Source organism: Pangasianodon hypophthalmus, chromosome 26 (genome assembly GCF_027358585.1).
Source record: "Pangasianodon hypophthalmus isolate fPanHyp1 chromosome 26, fPanHyp1.pri, whole genome shotgun sequence".
NCBI classification, from domain to species: Eukaryota; Metazoa; Chordata; class Actinopteri; order Siluriformes; family Pangasiidae; genus Pangasianodon; species Pangasianodon hypophthalmus.
Genome location: NC_069735.1, coordinates 8,253,979 through 8,268,692, shown reverse-complemented (window position 1 = coordinate 8,268,692; position 14,714 = coordinate 8,253,979). Strand labels below are relative to the sequence as shown.

The window sequence follows — 14,714 nt, the reverse complement described above, 5'->3', positions numbered from 1 at the left end:
GACCTTTAAAATCAGACCGACTAAATTCAAGTAATTTAGTGATTGCTATTCAAAATCATCTTCCAGTGGACTGTAATTAGGAGCAAATCATTGCCAGCCAGTCCCATGTTTTAGTGATTACTGGTCACACAACACGCTGCTTCACTCGGCTCAGTGACGAATTTGGCTAACAAATAAATATATGGCCACTGACTTGTGGAAGAGTTTGTGACAAAAAAAAAAAAACACCGCACATTCGCGTTCTCTTTTTCTCAACACTGATGTAATAGGTGCAACAAATATAATGCTGCCATTCTCCTGTGTTGTGTTGTATGGCCTCACTCTCTCCCTCTACCGTCCTCTCATCACAGCGATGATGTAATCCCCCTCAGCACCTACTCTAGCAAAGGAGTGTATGTGAAAGTGCGAACATGAGTTATGCAAGAGAAGGAAGTGTGCGGTAAAGAAAGCCTGACTTTCTAGTCAGGAACTAGAGACATTCAGATTTTAATAAAGAGAAGACCTCAAAACAAGAATAGCAAGAGATGGAGAGAAAAAAGAGAGAAATATAAAGCAACAAGAGCACATCCTAATGCCAGATGATGTCACATCTTGTCAGATGCTATAGTTGGGCTGACACTGTATTAAGCTATAAATGCAAAGAACTTAAAATGGCACATGGGCTGTTGATTCACTGAGTGTACAGATTTTCTGTAGGCAGTCCAATAAGTCCATCTGAGTTCCAGATCAGCAAGCAATCAGAAAAATATCAGTACTATGTACGGGATTATATACTTCCATAGTGAACCTCTCAGGTCAGCAGTCAGAGAGTGATGTAATTTTCAGATGGGTCAATGTTCAATTTCTCAATTTCTTTGGATAAAAGCCTCTATCAATGAAAAAATGTGCTCTAACCACAATTCTTTTACATCATTTAATCTACAAAATCAGGTTTCCGAGTCCTTGCCATAAATCTCACCAGTACAACAGCATCAGTTATAATCATATCTTGCCTGTTTCAGTGTCTTAGCTTCCCACAACTGTTTTACACAAAGCAGTTAAGGTACCATCTCAAGTAATTACTCATCTAAGTAAACAATAAAGTCCACCTCTGCCACATTTCATCCTGAAGGACAGCACTTTTCTACACACTAAACTATACTTATTGCTACTCAAATAAGCAATATAAACTGCCCAGTTCTTATACATGAGATTAATACTTTAAAAATTCTTAAAATCTAATCAATATGGTGGCTATGGCTGCACAGTGATAAATCCAGATTATTTTGCTCAATAGTGAAATCGCCATAATTATTCTGACAATTTTGGGCCATAACAGTTGCATTTGTGTTGTTTTAAATAGACAGAAAGCTTTAAAATGTGATAAAACAAATTAATGTTACCACAGAAAATAATTAAATAGACAGTTAAAACACATAAATTGCAAGTTTATGATTTAATGCACAAATCAATAACATTTAAAAAAAATTAATATCTAATGTTAGTAAATTACCTAACTTTATCTAAGCTCCCCATTCTAATAATTATGTTAAATTGAAGAGAAATCTTAAATTTTTTTTTTAAGAATACATCATGGTGTTTCTTTGGCGAAATGGTCTGATGATCAGTTCATGTCTATTGACTGATGTTACAGCAATTTGGGAGTGTGTTCATTTTGTATACATTTTATTTATTTATTTATTTATTTATAATAAGGATATCACAAGTGGTGCGCAATGTGACCGATTTTTCTAGAATAGCCAAAACTCCGTACATATAGCTTTTCTACATGAACACAACAGGCAGTGCGACGGTGTACCAAAAGGGTGCGGTTGAGGACGACTCCACTATTTATGTTCATCTGTCCATTAAGCATAGGAAATACTCAAGAGAATACTTGATTGAGAGAGTCTCATATTAATTTCTGTGCACAAAAGGACTCTAGCAACAAAAGAAGGGCTAAAATGTTACATATTGAACCAAAGTGCTCGAGTAAAATCAATCAAGGCTGGAGGTGAAGAAGGGGGGCAGGGATGCTCCAATGCACTTGAGACCTTATGGTCGCTGTACATCAGTTTACATATATATATATATATATATATATATATATATATATATATATAATATATATTTTTAAACACCTCTTCTATATATATATATATATATATATATATATATATATATATATATATATATATATATATATATAAAAGAGGTGTTTAAAAATAATATAGATTATAAATAGATGTATGACTATGGATTAGGAGTTCAGATTGAAATATTTGGCTGATTTCCCAAATGCAAAACCATACACACTCATAACCATACAAACACACACTAATGTGTTGCCCTGCATTCTTCTTCGTCTTTTTTTTTTTTATAGAATAACACTATAGATCAGGTGTGTTCATTGCTTTTAGCCTGATTTATTCCAAATACAAAGAAGAGCTGATCTTTCTATGAACTGAACTAATTATAATATACATAGTCAATGCTTAATGCGTTCACAATTTACACGTACACCAACCCACACCCATACAAACACACACACACCCACACACACACACACCTCTATTGTAAAGCCTCTATAAGCCTATATCATTTCTTTTGTGCAGTAATTCAGGGTAACACTGTGTGATCAGGTGTGTTTCAGTGTGTGATGTGGTTTTGTCTCATTGATTCCTTTCTCAGGAATAAAACTGCCTTTTTCATCCAAACACAACCTGGAAACTTGACGTGGAAGCATTAATGGCGATTAATTCAGTCACTTGCTGACAGTAATATAGCACAGGCTGTGGAAACCTCACGCTCATACTCACTTAATCCTGCCATAACAATGCAATCACTAATGAAATCAAAGGCTGAGGCTGTAAAGGGTAAACAATGTAAATAAGGTAAACAACACCTCGCGTAAAATGCGACACTGCATAAAAATACCACCGAGTAAAGCCACACAAACGCTCCAAATACTTCTTAACACGGATGTGCCTGCACAGTGAACTAAATCAGCATTAACCTGCAGGATATCAAACATGATCCCTTTAAGTGATTGAAGGATTTTATTGCACGACGCTGCACCGTTTTGACAAGTCACCATCACTTGGCGTGTGCACGCGCTCTTCACTGATGCAGAACGAAAACATTACGTCAACATTAAACCAAACCAGCTCTGTGACACCTTTTTTCTTTCCTTTCACCTAATCAACAATTAGAAATAATTGAGTAATTATAAGGAAGGCTATGAAACACTGCATGGATAAAGCAGTGCACTGAATGATGCTGAAGGGCGCGCGGCTTTCTGTCTGCTCGAGCGGCGCGCACGCGACAAACGCTCAGTATGGACGAATTAACAAATGTTTTTTCAAAAAAAAAAACACACACACATAGAGGAGAAGTCCTTTTCTGTACCTTTGCTCTCCTCCCTTTCATCCTGATTCTCCTCGCTCGTCGCCTCCATAGCTGGTTTCGTTCCATCCATTTGGAGAATCCTCACTAACAACACTTTGCTCAGTGGATTCGCGCGCGCCTCTCTCTCTCTCTCTCTCTCTCACACACACACACACACACACACACACACGCACAATCCTTCTCGAAGATGTGATGTGCCGTCAAATCAGATTGAGCCTGTTTGAGAGCAATAGTCTACTACTAATAATCTAGTTTAGTGCATGCATTCTAGTTCATTCTTAATAGTCTTAGATACCAGTAGCCTTAATATCATAGGCATATACACATCATCTAGGACCGCATTATAGCTTTATGACATATAGGAATATGCTAATGGACTACTTTAGTGACATCTAGTCGTATATGCACACTATAATCCAGTACATGCATGTGTACTTACTGTAGCATCATTCAGATATATGCAATAAGCTCAGTTTGTACCACATACCTAGTAATTTTGTGCATATTCTACTTACATGCTATAGAGCCTTATATGCGTACATTCTAGTTTAGTACTACACTATATGGTACAATATAATGCTTGATCTTGGGACCAGTGATGGCTGGTCATGCTATTAGACTGGAGGGCTAAAACCTACTATCTATTAATAGCTCGACAAAGCAACTATTAGGTTTGAGGAATGCATTATATCATGAGGTCTTGGTGGCAAACTAATACACACACACACACACACACACACACACACACACACTTTTAAAGTCAGATAAAGCTGGTAATGTTCTATTAGGTTCATGCTGCATTTTCACCGAATACCAAATATGGTAAACAGGAAAGTTGTAACCTTTCCTTCAAAACAAAAACACTAAACCTACAGTTCTTTTGTGTAATTTGTATTTGTACTTAATAGGACAATGTGTACTCCTATTTTTAGTTTCTCCCCAAAAGCATTTTAAGGAAAAACAGGATGAAAAGAGTAAATAAGTGGCCTCATTTGTGTTCATTACACCCATGACTGTATTTCACATGCATCTTCTCAATCAGTGCTCATGACATGTTTATGGATGTAGCAGAGATCAAATCTAGTGGGTGTTTTCTCTGTGTAATCAACTGATAGTGTAAACACTCTCAGTGATAGGCTGCATGATCTAAAGATTGGGCTAGAAAGAAATTAGCCTCATCCTCACTTCTTCACACCATGTATTTTCTGTGTATTTTTTCTTACAACAATTGGCAGTACTGTTGGGCTTGATTCCGCAAAGGCCCAAAATAATCTGCTTTAAGACATTTGTTTTATATAAATACTGACCTATTGTTTTATATAAATACTGACCTATTGTTTTACATAAATACTGACCTATTGTTTTATATAAATACTTAAAGTCCAGTTTAGAACAATATAGTCTTATATGCAAACATTCTAATTTAGTACTATTTTTCTTAGATATCTAGATATACTAGTAGTCTATTATACTAACATATAGGCATACTTTATAAGGTATGTAAAATATAGATCTATGCAAATTATCTAGTTTGGTACTATATAGTCATAAATGCATACTAATAGTCTAGTATTGTAGCATGTATATTCTATCCATGGTAGTCTAGTGTGTTGCCATTTCGTCTTATACTATATGCATATAATATAATTTAGTACTGCAGTATATAATGTTATCCATCTTATATAGTCGTATCTCTTTCCCTCTCTTTCATAAATGGTTGACATTAGACTAGGTACACAAAATGCACTGAAAAGTAAACCAGGAGAAATAAACCACTCAAGAGACACCCTTGGAAAGGAAAGAAGTTTATAAGAGCTGAAGTACTCTTCATATCCAAACATTTCCAGTGATATGTGCCATTTACGAGAAAGCTGGGACAACGGTTTATGTCCACCATTTTCTATTTTCTAATAATAAACCATGCACACAAACAAAACGATGTCATCTGCCCTGAATCCTCTTAAATAGTATTAAATATCATGCACGTGGCCTTACGCTGCCTCTGATGGATGCATCAGGCCTTACACAGGCGTACGTCCAAGCACAGCTGGCTAGGGGGAAAAAGGAGTCACTGTAATCCCTTAACATCATCATTACCATTTAAGGTGACTTATCAGCTCGAAGAGGACACGAGCCCATATTTTACAAGGAGCAGACGTTGTAGAGAAAAGGCAATGATTTTACAGCTGCACAAAAACACTATTACATTATATCATCAAGTTTATGTTTGAGTCAGATGGGACTGATCACAGATCAGCACTAATGCATCATTATTCTCAGGTCAGACACAAGGTTAGAGGAGAAGTGAAGTGCATTAGCCTTAAGCCTTATATTTAAAGCTCAATAATAAATCTTCATCACCTCGTGCCATAAACCTTTTCATATACACTAAGAGTAGACATAAACACCAACAGCTGCACGTATAACATACGGGGAATGACTATAGCCATAAGAGCCAGTATAAACAGCCTAATGTGTGCGTATAGACTAGAGACCACTCAGACATTTATCTTTTCAGATGTCTAGGCACTATTGTATATGTAATTATCTTAAATTAAATGTAAGATGGGGCTATGTCAGTAATGTAAAGAGGTTATCTTGTTACAGTTGTCAAATTTTAAGACCGGTTTATATACCAAGATATATGCCCGTGTGATAAAGACTGTCCTGATAAATTGCTGTCTGCTGAAAGACAGGTTTAGGAGCTAAAGTGGCTTATGGAGTGTGATTATTTTTGTGCTGTTTTCACCTTTTGTTTGAATCTGGATGAAAAATACCCATCCATCCATCCATTTTCCATACTGATTATCCTACACAGGTCACAGGGAGCCTGGAGCCTATCCCGGGGGACTCAGGGCATAAGGTGGGGGACACCCTGGACGGGGTGCCAACCCATCGCAGGGCACAACTGCACACACACTCACACACCCTTTCACACACTACAGACAATTCAAAGATGCCAATCAGCCTACAAGGCACGTGTTTGGACTGTGAAGGAAACCAGAGTACTCTGAGGAAATCCCTGAAGCCCAGGGAGAACATGCAAACTCCATGCACACAGGGTGGAGGCAGGATTCAAACCCCCAACCCTGGAAGTGTGAGGCAACACTCAGACACACAACAGACACAACCACTAACACCACCCTCCCCTTCCCCCATGAAAAATATATTATGTATAAATCATATACTAATTCTTTTCACTAACATTATTTTTATATGCAGTTTCAGAATGTAACATCAGGGGAAACGTAATGAAATAAGTAGCCAATCAGATATGCTGTAATTGATTTTCATTCTGAGGGGGGCGGGGCTGAGGAACCCTCAGTTAACTGTGCAATGAAACAACAGCATAATCATAATTGCAGATAAACTTATTGTGTTGTATCTGAGGGACAGCAGTGTGTGGCACAGTTTCTGCTCTCTAGTCTCACACACACACACACACACACACACACACAATGATGCCTCAGCTAGGGTTGGATAAATAAATATGTCATAATAAGTGTACAATGTAATATCATGGATTTAGCCCTTTTATATACCTGTGAGTTCTGTGCATATAACCTGTTATAAGCCAACAAATTCTGATGATTAATTAACATATATTTCAGAGCACAATGACACCAAAGGATCAATTAAAGAGAGGGTGGCAGAGAGGTTGTGGAAGCGAGACAAAGCTGAGAATTAATAAGCTCATGAATGGACCAGGGATTGATTTCATGAATCATGTGCAGAGAGTTATGATGTGATTGATGATGAAGGGGCTGTAACATGCCAGGAATGTATGTCTCAGAGCAGCTTTCCTCATATAAGGGTTAACTCATACTTAATCTGATTCTATTGCGCAGTGAACATACATGATTTTTAATTTTTACATACATGAACATCTTAAACATTTTTAACACTCTGTTAGAAGTATTTAAGCATCACTGTTTCAAACTAGTTTAAGCTATCTGAGAAAAAATATTATGGTCATTATGATTGCTATTAATGGTATTTTTAATGATTATGTATGTTTAATATGAATTTTCTGACTTGGTCACATCTACCACAATCTGTCTCTTTTAGCTTCTATGACAGCTTTTTGTTTTTTTTCCCATGGTGATAGATGGCAAAGGGATTTTACATGTAACCTCATGTTTTGCATGTAACCTCAAAGGAATGCATTATTGGAGACTAAAAATGAAGAAAATGAACTTATTTGCATGTATCGTAATTATTTCTTTTATGGGTGCCAATACTTTTGCCATATGTGATTTTGAGTGAAAACTAACGTTAAAAATTTTCAGTGTGAATAATGTTTGAAGTAGTTTTTCCTACTATTTGAGTGGAAAATTGAATTGTTTTGTATGTCATCATTTATGCTGCATAGCATGTTACCAGTCGGCTTATAACCATTTCATATTTGCTTATTATGTTACAATGATGCCAGTATATCATCTTTCCCCATGAACATTATCTATGAACATTAAAGCAGCAAAGATATATCTCCACCAAGGTCAACACCTAACTGTTGGTTCCACTTCAACCAAATTGCTCCTCACTTTATCCATACAAGTGTACTTAAGATCTCCATGAAAAACCACATCCCTTCTAATAGGTGAAAACCTGCTCCATAAATCTGTGCATCTGGAGAAAGCGGTATAATTAGGGGATTTCCACTTCCTGCCAAGCTCTCACTACAAACCCTGAGGCTTTTTAACACATCATCTCTCAGGTCACTAAAAGCTCCTCTCTTCTTTTTTAAGGGTATCTTTGAGCTCATTATCACAATTCCAAATTTATAATTCCCATGGGACATGTTGTATATAAAACTAAGAACAGTCAAGGCTAGACCAAGGTTAGCAGTCATATATATCGCTCACACACATTACAATTTTTAGGAATTTTGCATGACACCGGGTTGTTGTAGCTTTGAGACATGCCAAAACCTCCTACCATGAAGCCTTCCCTCCTAAACATAATCCTTTACAGCTTTGTGACTAAGCATGGACCTATTTTGTACAGTGTATTATAGCTTAACTAAGGTCAAGCTAAGGTCTAGACATAAGCTGCAAGTAATAATTGAGACCAAGGAGCGAGTTGTTAAAAACAGAAGGGGGAGGATCTGAAATTAACGCCACACCACCCACATAATGCTGCACAAAATGGCTGACAATAAAAGACTCTGACCGTCTTCAGTTGAGAAAGGGTATATGGGACTCCAGGGTCCAATAGTCATTAAAAACTACACAATCAGCAGCTAATAGATCAACTGATATTCAGTTATTGAACATTGTAATGGGTTCATGTAGCCTAATTAAAGATACATAATATAGCCCTGTCAAACATCAGCACATTTAAACTGATAAATAAATCATTTCTAATTAAGCTAACCATGATGTTATTTGACAATTTAATTGTATTTTGGAAGTTAAAAAGAAAGATAGAAAGAAAGAAGATACACAGACAACAGCATACAGTTTACTACAAATATAATCACTAAATGTGTACTACCTAGTGACATGTATAAACCAGCATTCTTTCTTAAATTAATCAAATAATTAAAAAATGTCACATCCACAAAATATTTGATGCTGTTTACATGATTTCCTTATCTACGGTCATAACCAAACCTATCACAGAAGCATCATAGAAACAATAGCTAGCTAGCTTGTGTTAGGATGCTACCAAATAAACTAGCTTGTATTTCAAAGAGGGGCTGTCACTGGAGTGCTTTAGCTAAACATAAAAATCTATCTTGCTAATGGTTCCATTAAAAAAGAAAAAACTATTAAACAGAAAGAAAGTTTATCAAAGATACATTTTAGTGTATGATTTAGTGTTTGGGCATATGCTAATAAACATTAGGAACACTGTAGCTGTGCTGCAAACACAAGAATAGTAATTCCTAAATCCTCCCAGTTTCCATAATGAGCTCTTTATGAATGCTTTATGAACCTCTTATGATACCTGTGTAGCTATATTTAAAAATACAAACTCCCTAAGGAGATAGTCCATTATTTTCTGTCACGCACACAGATACGCAGTGTTCACTTATTCTCAATCCATTATTCACCGCTCCCTTGCTAAAGGCTGTTTGAAATTAGATAATAAATACTTTTAATTCTAAAAAGATACACAATGGGGTAAATTATTTTGCGCATCCTGTATTTTTATGCTTGGGGCCATTCCACATGGCAAATAAATTAATGTGATACCATTTATTTATTTATTTATTTAGCTATCTATCTATCTATCTAGCTATTTATTTATTTATTTTCAACATTGAATCTTAATCCATCACAGGCAACAATCTCAAGTTTTGTTGCTGACGGTGATCGCATTTTGCTCTTTAATGAGTAACAGGGTTGAGGTTTTTAACACAGAATTAGCGAATATACAAAACGTAGTTACCTAGCATCAATTCTGATGACATAATGACATTAGGGACATTCTACTGATTGAGGTCAAATGTATTTGATTTAATTAATAAAGAAACTTTCAAACTATAATTTATGTAGCAGGACTGTATCAGTCAATGTCATGATATCATTGGAAATAAAGAAAAAGGAATAAGAAAACTTAGTTTCTTCTACCCATGATCTTCAGGAACTTCGGATGATGTAACGTCCTGTTGAACATGTGACATACAGCATATTCCAAATATTTCATAGGGGTGAAAGTGTTCAGAGTGATCGAATGATGTGGGTTGACTCATGGAACCCTCATGGAAACTAAAATGGTTGACTCATGGAAAAGGATGTTTCAGCTTGTTAAATTTATGTTAGATTCACACATTAAATGCAAAATAATGTGATTGAAGTATTTTAATAATGTGTGTTTATATTTTAAGGTAGAGTGTAATTATAGTGATCTGGGATGCATTTTTGCGATGGATAGTTATGTTTTAAGTTATTTAACTTAAACACGAACATAGGTTGATGTGACACTTTACCTGTGTTTAAAATGTTATTTACCTTTGCCTTACATGCACATTTTAAATGTAATATCAGTGGGACACTAATGATACCCCAATTGTGAAATAATCCATTGTTTGAATAGCTAATATGACTTAACAGGACTACATAGGGTGTTTAAAAGCCAGATGTACTGATGACTATGTCTGGTTAATGTGGAACAAACTGACAGCAGACATGCCTCCTTCAGTAATGAGGCCATTATGCCTCTTTCATGTGGAAAAGATGAGACACAACAAGACCTTCTTTTGAAACCTCCATAAACACCAGCAAAAAAACTTACTAAGTCCACAATCTAACTGGAAGGTGAGATGCGGGCACTGTCTAAAGCGTAAAAACAATGCTGTGCTACAAGTTACAAATACTAAATTATGCTAGGGGAATAAATTTATGATGCATTTGTTTAGGAAACTTGGAGACAGTCATGTGGTGGTCAAGACGGTGTTTGGGCAACTTGTAAAAGGGTAAGTGATGACTAATGTGGATGGCATGCTTCTGGAAACTCATACAGTACATTTCTAAATCAATTGAGTCATCTTCACAAGCATACAATCACAAGCATACACTAGTAACAACTTCTTTTCTAGATGGCTAATAACTGTGTTGCAGTGTAAATTATGATTGTTTGAATATTCCATAAACAAGCGGATCCAGAGAATATTAACACTATAATGAAGACACCTGACCTTCTGCTGTTGAGTTTGTTTAAACCTTCTTGTAATGCTCCTCTTACAGGGTTAAGCAGGGAGTTTTACAAAACCATGGCACCATAAGGATCATTGTAAGGGACATTAAAGCTAAGTACCACACTGTACACTGTTTATAGTTGTTAATGAAGTGATTATAAATCACTTCATTTTCTTGTTTTCCCTAATTTAACATATTATGCATGGTTCAAGTTGTTTATTATAACTTGTGTTAGAGCAGGGAAAATACAAAAACTTTGCAAAGAGGTTGTTCCTCAGGACATCAGTTGAGAACCATTAAGCATATAGACTCACTAAGAAGGTTTTAATGCAGTGAATATGTTTAAAGTGGATAGTGTTTTATAGTAAATCTATAGCAAACTATGGTCAGTTTTATAAAGATTCTCTTATATTCCCATCTGTAAGTCTTGATTCTAGCATTGATGTTATATATAAATTTGCCTGTGCTAACCATGTGTACCAGCACACCACACCACAACTGCCTTTGACCTTGTTTTGATTCTGTGGCCCTGTTGCTATGGAGACGGTCATGGGAGATTCTTTTCAATGGGTGCATCTCAATCAGCTCACTAGTTTAGTAGTCAGGGCACTGATGAGGGAGTCGGCCATTTTAAGGGCTGTCTCATCGCAAAAAACCTTCCAGTGCACTGGAACATTCGCACTGTAAAAAAATCCCACAATGCACTGCAAAAACCAGGGAGCACCAATGCTCACTATGTTCCCTTACTGGAAAGGCGTCATATTTTCTGAAGCCTCTCAGCTCAAAAAAAAAAATGGCGAACGAACTCTTGGCCAACTTTGTCTACAAATCTAAATAGCTTGTTATCATTGCTGTAGCTCTCTCATGATGATTACTTATGTTATCCATTTTTTACTTTATTTGACGTTCTATATACGGTTTGTTTGAGTCTAACGACTTGTTTAATGATTGAAAACAATCCACTAGCTAGCCTATGATCCTGTTTGAAGTACCATGAGAGAAACACCTGTGATTAAGCTAACAGATTTATATAACATATAATATCAGAACAATATCAGTCCTGCCTGTTGTTGATAAATGCCAGTGGTGACATTTTACAATGAGATTACGTAGTCATGTCACCAGAAATTGAGTCATCAGTGTCCCAGTGTGTATTGGTCCTTACCAATGCATGTACTAGTGTACACGATATACTGATTCACGACCTAGGGAGCTAGGGAGCTGAATGAGATGCACCCAGTGACTCTACTGCTGCCCACTGAACTTGGTCTTGATGGAACACTGACATTCGTGATGCAGTGGCGTTCTTATGGTTGTGTGTGTATGCATGAAATCCCAAAAATGCACATATACCCACAAAATTATTGTTAGTCTAATTATTATACTCTCACTTTTGCCTAAGGAATGACTTATTCATGACCGAATCCACTGAAGTGAATCCACTGAACCTTTAGGTGGACATTCTGAATAGGGCATAACAAGACATAATCAAATGCTTATCTGCTGAACAAACAGTATCATGAAGAGACTATAACATTTCATACGTAAATATCCTATTTCAGGCTCTGAGAAGCTTTAGAAGGTTTATCAGAAATAGGGTGACATATCTTTTGATGGGGTGGACTCTTGAGTCCTTCGCACTAACAAATCAGGACAGTAAAGGTAACAGTCTGCCACAGTGACCCATTTAAGGCTCTATATGTCTCTGTCCTTCTATGCCCCACCCCCACCTTAGCTCCACCCCCTTTTCAGCTATCAGTCATTCCGTAGTTGGATTTAAGTAATGTTCGTGTCACATTTTCAGTGCTGAATTTGGGAATCGTTTGGAAAGCAGTGACCAAATGTCATCAACAGAACACAGAATTAATAAAGATTGCACTCAAATCAAATAAAGAAATCACCCTTTTTTCACCTGCAAAATTTTGCTTGTAAAATGCTTAAAAGTGACATCGTTGCTGGATATTCAAAATCAATTACGAGATGTTTAGAGCACCTACAAGGCTGTTTTCCCTTCTGGTTCAATACACTTTCCTTTTCTCTAAATCACACTCCTCACCACACGCACACACACACACACACTCACACTCAGAGAGAGAGAGAGAGAGAGAGAGAGACAGCTGCTCCTGGGTTCCCCAGACGCCTTTGTTTTTGTTTAGTAAGCCGCATCATTGGAGGAGGCCTGGGTCTGGAGGGAACAGGGAGTGACAAACACACAAAGAGACGATGGAGATGGTTGGGGGGAGAAATAGTACATGGGCCACATGCCATGGGGCCAAAGCACCCCCAACCCCATCAACCCCAAAGCCTGCCTCCCACTAACACCATTCTGGGTTATAATGGACCTGTCAATCTGAGAAATACTAAATACAGAGCAACATTTGTCTGTGAACAGTTTATTCATTTTGTTAGTGAATCTAAATTTGAATTACGTTGTTTCCATAAGATGTTTTTATGCAAATAATGGTAGATAAAATTGCTGAGTAAAAGGCAGTTTTTTTATTTGCATGAGGCTGAACTGCATGTAAGTGAGGTAAGGTAGCCACTGCTGATGAACATCTGTCTCCAAGTTATTGGCCAGTGAAATCTGCCTTTATATGAAAATCGAAAAATGAGTTTATTTGCTAAAACAAAAGAAAAAATCTGTATTTCCATCCACGTGTCTGAAATGGCACTTCCTATTCCCCACAAGCTGCAGGATTGCATTATATATCACCCATGCATCCATACATGATTTTAAAATAGCAAAACTCCAATGAGAAAAGTGTTTTTTTTTTAAAAGAAGTCATTTACAATCATAGGCATTTGATTCATTGTTCATTCAAAAACATAAAAATATATATTTTGCATGATTTCTTCCTGATTCTGTCAGTGCTTGCCTAAATATATTTCAGTATTTACATAGAATCCATAATAGCTTTCAGCAGTGGCTCATCACCATAGATTTTAGCAGGGCAGAATAACATTAATCTATATAGCTAGTGATTTTTTTTTTATTATCCCTGTAATAGGCAGTAGACAGTCATTCAGCATACAGTCTAGCAGCTCGTTTTACTATTGTTCATTGATGTACTATTGTTCAACTCTGTTTGATACAGCAAGTGTGCTTCGTAAATATAATTAACTAGGGTTGCCATGTTTCAGGAAAATTTCCAGCCCAATTACATTTCCAAAACCACACAAAAGACCTGAAACTAGATCAAAATTTAGTCAAAAAAAAAAAAAAGAAAAGAAAACAAGACACATTTTTCTTCTTTTTCTCAGCCATTGCACACATGTTTCTGATATACGGACAATATCCACACCATAATCCTCCTGGCCATGGAGTACTTTTAAACTAGCCCAATTTCAGGTAACAAAAATACAACCCTGGCAACCCTGACACTGACCACCCTGTCTACTTCTCCTCCTCCACTGAAAATATTCCTAGAGAGTAAGTATGGGGCAGCGTGATTCCTGCCCCAATGGACCTCTATTAGTGCTTGTTGCAGTTCCTATTTTTGACCACTAGGTGCAAAAATAACTCTATGGAAACTAAATGGGGCACTGAGCATGCTGTCGCACAACTGCACAGCATTGCGACCAAACTAACGGAATATCAGCTTATATGTCAATATTTTTAACATTTGCAGCATTTTTTAAATTATTGTTCTTTCAGACGAGGAAATTAGTATTTCAACAGAA

General features: G+C 36.6%; 1 protein-coding gene across 3 annotated transcripts in view; it reads right to left on the bottom strand.

The window, feature by feature from the left end:
* Window positions 1-14,714, bottom strand: part of gpm6ba (glycoprotein M6Ba) — a 45,469-nt gene that overhangs the window by 26,743 nt on the left and 4,012 nt on the right. Inside the window, exon 1 of one of the 3 annotated variants that reach the window (XM_026932004.3) lies at window positions 3,388-3,539. The exons of 1 other annotated variant lie outside the window; for it this stretch is intronic. In XM_026932004.3, coding sequence (XP_026787805.3) covers window positions 3,388-3,457 — 70 coding nt within the window. In that variant the 5' untranslated portion in view covers window positions 3,458-3,539. Of the gene's footprint in view, window positions 1-3,387; window positions 3,540-14,714 lie in introns of those variants that run through there. One more of the 3 variants, XM_026932006.3, reaches the window with a different exon arrangement.